Source organism: Lissotriton vulgaris, chromosome 11 (genome assembly GCF_964263255.1).
Source record: "Lissotriton vulgaris chromosome 11, aLisVul1.2, whole genome shotgun sequence".
Classification (NCBI taxonomy): domain Eukaryota; kingdom Metazoa; phylum Chordata; class Amphibia; order Caudata; family Salamandridae; genus Lissotriton; species Lissotriton vulgaris.
In genome coordinates, this window is record NC_141699.1 from 935,707,420 (window position 1) to 935,719,909 (window position 12,490).

The following is a 12,490-nucleotide window of genomic DNA, read 5'->3' on the forward strand; positions in this document are numbered from 1 at the left end:
ATTGTATCGCATAGTATACTCCACCCACCAGTAACGAGGAAACAGTTAGGAACAGTAGGAACACCTAAACATAAAGCATTTGGTACGTACAACCCTATGCAGTTCGGATCTTTGCGCTTGAGTCTTCACCACTTCCGACAACTTTGAGAATGCCATCCTCTAAAACCGTCCGCAACGTTCTTGACGCACTTTGTTCTGTGTAGCAATGGTCAATCCCCAGGAGTTCCCAGGAATCGACGGCCTCCGACCTAGTGTCAGGACCTACTAAACAGAAGGAAGTACCCGCACGGCCCTACGGTCAACCCGGATGTAAGGTTCTTTTAATCAAACAATATATACAAAATCTCCTAGCTGTGGAAAAACACACACGTGGAAAAGAACTCAGAATGTAAACAGAAACCACAATTATTCAAAATGTTCAAAGTGATAATGGGGTAACGTGGATTTAAAAAAAGGAAAAAGCAAAAATTTTATTAGTCTCTAGTATTGGAATGAAGAAAATATCTGCTTCTTCCAGGACGAGTCTGCTCTTCAAACAATTGATCGGATTGTGGAACAGAGTCCTGTCGGTCAGACGATAGTTCAGATCTTGAATTCTCCAATGACAAAGGTACAACAGAGTTGTCTGGCTGCACTGAAGTATCTCCCACAGGCTGAGCGTCACTGAATGGCACAAAGTTCGGCAAAACTTCTGTTTCTGATGCGGCGATGCCAGTCCTCACCCACGAGTCCGCTGGTAAGGGTATTGGTACCTTTTTGGTGTGGGTGGCGTGCACCCAATGCTTGCGGCCCTCCAAACGAACAGCGGTTCTCGTGGCGAGTAGCACTTGGAAGGGTCCAATAAACCTCGGCTCGAGGTTTCGCTTTCGGCCAAAATTCCTGGTAACCACCCAGTCTCCGGGTTGGAGCTGGTGGCCTGGACCCTCCGTCTGTGCCGGCAGTGCTTCAAAGACCTGTTGATGAATTAACCTCAGTTTAGCAGTCAGATCATGAAGGTAATCAATTAGCATTGGATATTCAAGATTTGTGAATGCACTGGGTCTAGGAACCCCCCAAATATTTGCAGGACGGCCGAACACAATCTCATATGGGCTGAGCCCTACTCGAGAGTGTACAGTCGCCCTAGTTGACAGAAGAGCCAGAGGCAAAGCATCGGGCCACGACAGACCAGTCGTAGCCTGAATCTTTGCGAGTTTTAGTTTTAGAGTACCATTGTACCCCTCAACCAAACCTGCTGACTGGGGATGGTTGGCGCTATGGAATTTTTGTGTAATTCCAAGGCCCTTACACACATCATCACACTCCCCACAAACTCACTTCCATTATCAGACCATACAATCCGTGGCATTTCATACCGAGGAAAGTATTCCTTCAGTAGGACTTTCGCTGTGGACAGGGCAGTATTGTCTTTGAGAGGGTAAGCTTCAATCCATCGGGAGAATGCGCAAACCACAACTAAAACGTATTTCAGGTTATTACATCGCTCCATATGGATGAAGTCCAGCTGGATTACCTCAAAGGGACATGTAGGAGGAGCAAAATGGCCAGGGGTTGTAGGAGTGCCCTTGCCAGGATTGTACATCATACATATCATGCAATTCTTGACCAATCTTTCAGCACACTTAGCGATACCATCATTCTTCCATACAGGGGACAACAATTTACAGATATCTTTCGCGCTAATATGTGACAAACCGTGTGCCATGGTTAAAACGGCAAGCACATATGCATCCGGCAACATCCACCTTTGATTCTCCGACAAATCAATCCAACATCCATTCGCATCCAACTTTCCTGTGCTCTCCTTCCACTTGGTCTTTTCAGTTTCGGTGGCCTCATTCTGAATCGCTTTCACACTTTCAACAGTATCCTCACACATACCAGTTTCTGCAGACCACCTTACCGAACTCGTCACATACATTCTAGTTGCAAGATTTCTCGCAGTCTCCTTAGCAATCTCATCAGCAAACGCATTGCCACGACCAACGTCATCCGTCACCTTACGGTGAGCACTGCATTTAATAATCGCCACCTGCTTGGGCAATGTAAGCGCGTCTAAAAGATCATTCACAAGCTGTCCGTGCTGGATTTTCGTACCATGCGATGTCATAAAACCTCTCTCTCGCCACAATCGTCCAAAGCTATGAGCAACACCAAAGGCATACTGGCTGTCGGTAAACACATTCACCCGCGTTCCTTTCGACAAAACACACACTCTCGTCAAAGCAATTAGTTCTGCCGCCTGTGCAGAATTCTGATTCAGTCTCGCCGTTTCCACAACCGTACTTAACGTTACCACAGCATACGCAGTCGTCACATCACCATTCGGCAACTTAAAACACGAACCGTCCACATACAAAGTACCATCAGGTTCTTCCAATGGAGTGTTTTTTAGGTCAACACGACCCTTCGTTTCTTCCTCAGTTCGCAAATAACAATCGTGTGGTGGTACCTCGTCTGATTCCATATTGGTTGGCAACAGAGTCGCTGGATTTAGAACATTGCAGCGCCTTATTTGAATGTGACTTGCCAAAAGCGTCAACTCATAACCAGACAACCTTGCACTCGTCAAGTGTTGGGTTTTCGTACGATTCAAGAGAGTGTCAACTGCATGCGGAACCATCACCGTAAGCATATTATCCATGACCAATCCTGCAGATTGTCGGATGGACACCGCAGCTGCCGCTGTCGCTCTTAGACAACTTGGCAACGCTCTAGCTACTGAGTCCAAGGTCGAGGAAAAATATGCACATGGACGTTGCTTACCGCCAAATTGTTGCGTCAAAACACTCAACGCACAACCTTCTCTCTCGTGAACGTATAGTGTAAACGGCTTGCTGTAGTCAGGAGTACCTAACACAGGAGCCGAACACAACGCATCACGCAATTCAGAAAAACTTTTCTGACACTCTTCCGTCCATGGCAAAGGAGTTGGAACATCCTTGCATGTGAGGGCTACCAATGGTTTCGCTAGCAATGAAAAATTTGGAATCCATTGCCTGCAGTATGACGTGATACATAGGAAGGCACGCACATCTCTCTGAGTTGCTGGCACAGTCATTCGAGCGATCGCAGCAATTCTCTCTGGGGCCAATCTTCTTCCCTCCTTTGACAATAAGTGACCTAGATAGGTTACTTCTTGACAACAATATTGCAGTTTAGAAGGTGACACCTTGTGATGTAAGTCACAGAGATGTTGCAATAAAGACACCGTAGCAGTTTTGCAAATTTCTCGTGTGTCCGCAGCCACCAATAAGTCATCGACATATTGGATCAAGGCCGCACCAGCCGGTAACACAAACGCATCAAGTTGACTCTTCAGGGCTTGGCTGTATATCGATGGACTCTCACAGTAGCCCTGAGGAGCACGTTTAAACCTAAAGCTGCGACCACCTAACGAGAAACCGAATAGGTCCCTGCTCTCCTCAGCAATCGGAATGCTAAAGAAAGCATTCTTCAGATCGATCACTGAGAACCAGGACGCAGATGCTGGAATCAGAGTCAGTAAAGCCGTGATGTCAGGCACCACAGGGAACTGAGGAACCACAATTTTATTCACTTCCCGCAAATCAATGACAAAATGATAAACAGGAGGCTTAGATGGATCAGTGCGTTTCAGAATAGGTAACACAGGACTATTACACACGTTTCCCCGAGTCTCCTCGATAACATCTTTCTCGATCAAGTCATAGATGATCGCTAACAACGCTCGCTCACCATCAAGGGAGATACGATACTGGGGAATACGTGGTAATCGCACATTCGATTTCAATTGGACAACATAAGGGGAGATATCAAGCAGGCCCACGTCATTGGGACCTGTTGCCCACAAAGATACAGGAAGAGAACTCAATTCCGGTGGGAGCTTATCAATTGACAAATACATAGGAGAGATGACTCTCTCACCCAATGTAAGCTTTACTCCCGCAGGAGAACAATACAAAGTCGCATACAAACGTTTCAGCAAATCCAGGCCCAAAAAGATTTTCACCACAACCAGTAGTCAAAATCAAGGGAGCTTTCAGCTCACGAGGCCCAATTGTGAGGGGTAAAGGGCGAGAAACCGGATTGCTAACAGGGGCGCCGGAGAATCCAACGGAAACATTTGTTAAGCCAGACAACGGTGCGCCAGGGAGTTTCGAATGCATGATGGAACTTTTCGCTGCACCAGTGTCCAACAGAAAAGGCTCAACTACGCCCGATGTGGCAACTGCGACGTAAGGCCCTCTCTGATCAACCGGAACTGATACTACTCCCTCTCCTTGTCTATGGCTGTCCTAGTAATTACCGTCATCAGTACCCTGATCGACGTAAAAATCGTCCACATTGTACTGTGCGGATCTACCTAACGATGACCCACGCTGATCAAAACAATTATTGGAATCAGAGGAATTATTAGAATGCTCATTTTGATTTTGAGTAACCCCACGACCTCTACCTCGTGAAGCCTGTTGGGGACCACTACGACCTCCTCTAGATAAATTGCCATTATTCCGATCGCGCAAAACCGGACAATCAAATTTCAAATGACTCTCACCTCTACAATAGGCACACTGATTGTACCCAAGCATAGATCTCTGCGGAGAAGAGTCATTTCGCGACTGTAACCTAGCTGACTGCGATTGTGATCTATTCCGTTGCTGAGAATCATTTTGATTTGAGCGCGGAGGATACGCTTGTTGCAACAAAACTTTCGTTTTGAGTTCTTTCGTCTTTTTATCTGCACGATCATTTTCCTCCTTCTCTCTATTTTCATAATATTGGGCCGTAGCCAATATCTGAGCAGCGGTCGAAACAGCCCACGCGCTTTCTGAATTTTTCAATTTGTTGCTAAGTTCAGGCAACAAATTTGATACAAATTTATCCACAAACAATCTCTGACCTCCCTCAGTGCTCATATCCTGACCACTGTGATCGATGAATGCCTCCTCAAATCTCGTAAAGAAATCGGAGACACTCTCGTCCTTCTTTTGCTTCCAGGCAGACAATTTATCCCAGTTAACTTTCATCGCTGGCATAAGTGTCTTCATAAGGGTAATTATTCTCTGGGGAAGATCAGTAATGAGCTGTTCAGGCTTAGCCCCACCAACGGCTGCGTGATTTTCTTGACAAATTTTCGCCCAAATCGGTTGCGGTACGACATTGCCGAACAACATGTCGATGTCGGCAAGATTCATGATCGTAGCATCCACTAGTTGGGACAATTCTTTATAGTACCCTGCAGGATTTTTGCGAGGGTCAGGCAAAGTTTGCTTAACCTGCAAACTTCTGATTGTTTCCATGGAAGGTGTATCCATACTCTCTGGAAATGTGGCAAAATAATAGGATTAGCCTGCGCATCACCTGGCATCCACACTGGTGGAACTTCACGCATGGGATACTGACCAGGCGTCGACATCCATTCCTCATGTTCGTCTTTAAATAGTGCGCGAGGCATCACAGTGGGACGAAAAGATAGTAGATGCTCGACAGCACGTCGAACATTGCTACCCACAATCATACCACTCGAAAACTGAAGCTGAAGTTCAGTTACAGCAGCCAGTACATCATCTGCCGCGTCAACTGATATCTCGTCACGTAAGAGTTTGCACATTTCTTCAAACACGAATCTCTGTGTTGGCTCATTGAATTGAGAAAAGGTCTCAACTACTATGCGTGGAGGATTCTTAAGGGGATACCTAATCCAATTTTTCGCCATACTAAATAGCGTATCACGTTCCCTACCACCAGGAAGCTGACTTCGTCTTTGGGGAGCATAAGAATCAGCAGACCCAAGAATCGGTCCGAGAGGAGAGTAAAAGTTAGCAACAATATTAGGAATACGTCGCCGAACAGACTGGGAAGAGGAGAGAAGTAAAGGGGTAACAACAAGAGGACCAAAAACAGGAGGAGCAGGAGCAGTAGGAGTAGCCACAAGAGTGGAAGTAGCGGGAACGGTAGCTTGAGAAGGGATAGACGGTGGAGCAATGGGGACAGTAGCAGGTAGAGGAATAGGAACAAGAGGATTTGCAAAGACAGGACCAGCGACAGGCTGGTTAACAGCTGCCGGAACAGCAGGTTGAGGAACAGGAGGAACCACAGGGGCTGTGGTATCCTGTGCATACGGAGGTGGCGACTTCAGTAGATAGGACAACAAAGGGTCCTCTACTGCTTTCTCTCCCTTCCCATCCGTACCCATCGGTAAAGCGGGGTAACATTTATCCACTGTCATACGTTGTAATCTATCAAAAATTTCCTTTTCCTTCTCTTCTTTGTCTCGCTGAAACTGCTCTGCATTTCTCATCGTTGTAACGATACCTTCTCTCTTATTACGTTTAAGCTGTTTGATTTCTTTCTGCTTGGCTTCTTTACGCCATAACCGAAAGGAATCGAACATGGCCGGCCTTGCTTTCCTTTGAAACAATTTAGCTTCAAGATTATCTAAAATCGGGGTCTCAAAACTACCATGAGGTGGCCAACTAAGGACACCGTCATTTTTAGTGCAACGAACCCAGCAATCATTGAATGCGATAGGACCCACACCATGGTGACTATATAATTCATAAATTGGAGTTCCAACTGGAGGTATCGGACATGAGTCCTCCAACCGGGAATCCGAACCACAACCTCTAAAACAACTGAACAAAGTACTACGGCCAGGCATCGTGCACACTAACCGAGTTTCACAAACGTCAAGGGTTATAGGATTACAATGTCCCCGCAAAAGTGCAAAAACCCTCGGTTTTTGGCGACTGCAGACGTCAAATAGGACAACTAAGAACAAAATACGAAGAACCACAAATGCAATGGAACCATGCAACAACTAAGTACCCACAACAACTAAGGACTCTGGGAGCGACCCACAAATACTTAACTCAAAGAACAATGGTGTCACCAGGAAGGCCCGTCAATCGTCTCGCTATACCAAGGTCTACGCCAGGCGCCAAAACAGGTTGACAGTCAGGGCAGCAGTCCGTCGCAGCCGTCAGGAGGCGGGGATCTTCGCGGGAAAAGTCTTCGGGCCACTTATTTCGACAACAGGATCGATGAAGCGGGTGCACCTTCCCTCGGAGATTTCACACGAAGTTCCTCACGATCGTCGGGCTTTGGACCGGTACCGCTGATGCCGCCTTACATTGGGCGCCAACTGAAGGACTGGGTTTTTCTAAGACCCAGTGGTGCCAGGGACAACACCTGAAACCTTCGTGGGTTACCTGTTCCGGCGTACAAATGACAGAGACACGGGACACTTCCTTTGGCGTCAAAGATTCGAGGTTTATTTACTGCAGGGAACACAGAAGTCACAAGAAGTACATAGCATGTAGGTTCAAGGAGACTGCTTCAAATTGTATCTGTGGATCGCTCCTTTTATACAGTTTTCCGTCATAGGACAACATGACAAACAAAAGGTTACAACCTGGTTCCCACAGTAAATTTCATAGGGGGACGCTTTCATGTATTCAGGGCCCGGAACATAATTACAGTAGCATTACCGGTTCCCAACTGTAAAAGTACATCTTCCCACCATTAGTGCATTCCGTTCGGCTGTAAACGAATCAAGGAAGAGTCAGAAACAGGTGCAGAGGAAGACAAGGATAGCGAACAGATTGAAAAAGAGTGTAAGGGGGTGCTATCAGAAACACGATTGCAGGGATCAAAGGAGACGTGCCTAATGAATGCACAACTGAGACAATAGACCGGCACGGCAAGATGAGCCTCGAATGGGGCCATCTGCCTTACAGTGTCATCCCCCTCGTCATAAAGACACCCTCAAAGGAACACGTGTCTTCCGCAAGAGTTTGGGAATCCCAGGGTCACGAAGCGGACAGTGTCCGTTCGCTGGCTACTTGAGGGCAAGAAACAAAATGGATGCCGTATCTAAAATGGAACCCGTGGGTTCAGATGAAGAAACCCACGAAACAGACGAGCGGTTTAGGTTAGCACAGCGAAAACGCGCACACCCACTAAACTCGTCATTTGCGGTTCATAGATACCAGACTCGACCATATTCGGGCGAGTCGAAAACAGCACTTACAATTGTCACCGAACCTCAAGACAGCAAGTCTCAGTGGCCACTGACAGCTGTCATTGATGAGAGCCAGGCCTTATGCCTCTCTGGGCTCTCTAACCGTTGTTGCTTCTGAAAGTTGGGGGCATTAGTCCCAGGTGCTCAGCACCCTTTGTCCACTCTCTCTCCTGCCAGTTCAGGAGTGGTCCCCTGAGACTGGCTCTTCAGTGCAGGGTCTGTACCCTGAGGATGAACAGTAGACTGGGGTGGGATCTCCTACACCCTGTCCTCCTCCCTGGGGTCCTATGCCCTAATCTGCGAAGAGGTACCCCCAGACTCAGGAACTGCCAGGGTACCTGTGGGAGGTGTCCTGCAAAATTCTCCAACCAGTGCAGGGGTGCTATCCTGCAACTTGTCTCCCAGCCCAGAGTTTGTACCCTTGGACTGGACAGGAGTCAGGGTGAGGCTTCTCTCCCCCTAGCCCCCTCTTGGGGCTCTGCACCCTCCCACCCAGAGTGGTATACCCAGAAGACAACACCATAAGGATGCTACTAGCAGTCTCCCTTCCCTCCAGGTCAGGGAGATACCCTGAATCTGGCCCCCTAATCCAACTTCTGTAACCTTAGGCTGGATCTGTGCCTGGTAGGCCAGGGCTTCTGGGGGAGTAACCCTACTCCCCAAAAGGAAACACATTCCTCATGTGCTGTGTGAGGGTCTGTCTAGCACAGGTCTCCCGTCTCCTGTCCACCTGACAGTGCATGAAGATTCCCCTAGTCAGAAGTGTACTCACCGGAGGCAGTCATGTGGTTTTCTGACCTCAGAGCTGACTAACCTTGACTTGATGGTCTTTCCCCTTCAATCCTTTCTTTTGAAGTATGCCAACTCTAAAGACCAAAGGGGTATAAGGATTGGACCAAAACCCCAGACTTTAAGAACACTTATGGATCAAGTGGACCCTGCCAAGAAGTGAGCTGAAGAGCTGCCTTGAGGAGTACTTCCCCTTTGCTGTGTGTTGCTTTGCTGGGTTGGTCTGGAAATGCTGCTTCTGTCTGTGGGCAGTGAAAGAGGCTGGACCTTTTTTTTTGTCGTATCCTGCTTGAGAAGATTCTCCAAGGACCTGGTGAAGTGCTTGCCTCCTGTGAAGAAGTTTCAGGGACAAAAAGACTTCACCTGCAGCCTCCTTGAACTCCACTGCCGGACGTTCTGACCTGGCTTGTGGTGCTAATTGTAGTTCTTGGCCCCTGGGAGTATGTTCTTGACTATAAGGGAGGGTACCTTCTTGGACAAGGGGGTATACCACTGCTAACTAGAAACCCTCATTTCTAACAGTACACCGATAGTGTGTCCGCTGAGTACGAACCATTGAAAGAGGGGAAAGCTGGAAACAAGGAAACTCCATACATTTCCTGGCAGGTGGGTAGTCACTCACAGTCCCCCTTTGAAGGTTGAATTGCCACTTGTAAAGTGAAAGAAGACCAACTGCTGGTCCACAGCTGGGTCACCTTTCACTAATGTGCTAGCCATAGGGCAGGTGCGATTTTGCAGTTGCCCTTGGGTCAGAGCATTAACTGTACTTTAGAATTCAGACTAGGTCTATGTTTTGTGCACCCAGTTAATGGTGCGCAGGCGCAAACCGCGGCATTGTGATCTTTACGTAATGAGGCCCGCAGTATTTTAAGCAGAAGAATAAACAAACTGTTACAAGTCACAGCATAAAAATGTCAGTCAAGCATTGTTAATATTGAAAACCACAGCTATGACAAGCATTACTAAGCAGTGCATGCATACTTTGTTATATTGAATGCATCACATAGCAGTACCTAGTTAAGATTTAACCATGCTTTGTTAACAGAATTTTGTTTCACAACTTGCAAGATGGAATTGATAAACAAATTCTCACCAAAAGCAGTTTTCCACGTGGAGTACACAGCTACACCAGATATAATACTTGGAAGACGGTAAGCCTGGAAGCCTCAAAAAAGCCTTAATAAGAACTTGGAAAAATAGATTGTATCCTCTTTGATCATACTAAATTATATTCTAATTTGAATGTACTTTTATTAACAAAAGTCTGTTTTTTAAAGATTGCCACATGGACTAAACAAATTGCGGAAAGGAATTCAAAACTGGTGTCCCGCATCAAAATCGGTGACACTGCTGAAGGGCGCCCCATGTATCTACTCAAGGTAGAAATTTCACAATTCAAGTTGCTTTTGGTTATAACATTTATTAAAAAATAGCATCTCTCAGTTTACATAATTTCCTGTCCAACTAGCCCTACATAAGAGTTTTACTTGTAACACATGCTGTATCTTATGTTATTCAAAAAATCAATGGTTTGCAATCGTGTGATTTGTTGTAATTAATTTCTTTTGTGGTAAAGACTTAGGGGCCTATTGCGATGTTAGGCGGAGATTCCTCCGACCAGCACCGTGGTGGTAACGGGGCTGACTGATCTTCGGTCAGCGGTCCTGACCGCCAAATTATGATGCGACCACACATGGTGAGGTTGCATTCTCCCATGTCTCTATGGAAAGTTGTGTTACGCCATAAACCAACTATAACACAAGCTCCCATGGAGAAATGTGGGATTGTGTTAATCCCTGCACCCCGTGGCAGGCACCTCAAGGTGCAGGAATTAACAGGGGGCACCCCTCAGCCTACAAGTGAAAGGTGGCATGTTAGGGGCCCCCAAACATGCTTTTTGACTGGGTTTCCAATTCTGAAAGGCCGGCATGGAAAAACTGTGGAAAAGGAGAGCCTGGTATCCCCCTTCACCGGCATTCAAGTCATATTTTGTATTTTTAGGGCGCTTTGGGGTATATCTATCATAGACATTGTTTCTGCTAGTATTTCCATAAAACCCCCTTACACACCCACCCCACAGCCAGAGAATTCCAGAGACACCCAAGTTCTGCCTGGAATTTACTGGGGGGTGTAGTTTTATCAGCACATCTTCTGTTGATATCCAAGCTTGCTCGTTATGATGCTTGGTGGTAATAGTACAGAAAGGAAAACATGTCTGGTAATTCGATTCCCAAACAGGTTTTGCTTTCGGCACGATTACCATCATGTTTGTTAAAAGGTGTCCAATAGATATTAAGAAAGAAAGTGAAAAAATCAGATATTCATGTACTTCCTGGTAAAGGAAATGCTGCATTTGAATACTTAGATACTGTGTCTTCTACCCTTGATTATGTTTTGGTTTCTGATGCAATGATAGGCCTGTTCTCTCATTTTAAGATCTCTTTTCATTAATTTTAGTGACCATGCTGCAGGACTTTCTGCATACAAAAAACTAAGGAAATTGAGGGTCCATATAAACTCCCTATAAATCCTGTGATCGCAAGAGAGAACGGAATCATTTTAAAGTGGGAAAAGGTAGACACAGGGAGCTGTTTGGCAAATTTAGTCTCTAAACATTATGGGGAAATAATCTGCTGTCTAGACTTGGATTTGCATGACAAAATGCTCCTGGATTTTGACTTGATTTTTACTGATGTTAAAAATATTTTAACCTGTGTGATGTGGAATGGCCAACCTAAAAAATGTAGTTGGTTCGATAACAATTGTGATAAAACCCTTAAGAGTCTGCATGGAGCTCTGAAGGCCAGACCCCAAGATACATTAATGGTAAAAGGCTTGCGTCAAGCCTACAAAAATGCAAGGACCACTAGGCTGAGGTTTTTTTAAAAGAAGAGGGGTGGGAAAACTTGCAAAAGGCTGCTATACTAAAAAGTTCACAAGCTTTCTGGTCTTTGATTAATGCCCTGTTTTTAAAGCTTGAGCAGGCTATGACTACAGATACTAATGTTTACCGAGAGGCATGGGTGACACACTTTGAAGCCCTCTTTGGAATTAATGATATGACAACCCCTCAATCTTTTCCCCATGTTTTGGAGACTGATGAGTCTCCTGTCAGCTTTACACTCATTGAAACAAAACATGCTTTAATTCAATGTAAACGAGCAAAGGCTCCAGGACCGGATGGAGTTCCTATAGATTTATTCTTAGATGACATCCGAACCCTGATGGATAACGGAGAAACAGCGGCCCTCATCCTCCTAGACCTCTCCGCGGCCTTCGACACCGTCTGCCACCGCACCCTAGTGCAGCGCCTCTACAACGTCGGAATCCAGGAGAAGGCACTGGAATGGATCATCTCCTTCCTCGACGGAAGAACCCAGAGAGTCCGCCTACCAGCGTACAAATCAAAGGCCACCGAAGTCATCTGCGGCGTACCCCAAGGATCCTCGCTGAGCCCAACCCTCTTCAACGTCTACATGAGCCCCCTCGCGGCCATCGCACGCCAACACAACCTGAACATCATCTCCTATGCCGACGATACCCAGCTGATCCTCTCCCTTACCAACGACCCCGCCGCCGCCAGAGCCAACCTTCACGAAGAAATGAAAGAAGTAGCCGAGTGGATGTCGACCAGCCGCCTGAAGCTGAACTCGGACAAGACGGAAGTCCTCATCCTGGGATCCTCGCCCTCCGCCT

The 12,490-nt window shown here is 46.5% G+C and overlaps 1 protein-coding gene across 2 annotated transcripts in view; it reads left to right on the forward strand.

Annotated features, from left to right (window-relative positions):
- Positions 1–12,490, forward strand: part of LOC147683705 (mast cell carboxypeptidase A-like) — a 193,770-nt gene that overhangs the window by 23,570 nt on the left and 157,710 nt on the right. For both annotated transcript variants that reach the window (XM_086944893.1, XM_086944894.1), the window contains exons 4-5: positions 9,840–9,945; positions 10,072–10,173. In XM_086944893.1, coding sequence (XP_086801019.1) covers positions 9,840–9,945; positions 10,072–10,173 — 208 coding nt within the window. The remainder of the gene's footprint in view (positions 1–9,839; positions 9,946–10,071; positions 10,174–12,490) is intronic.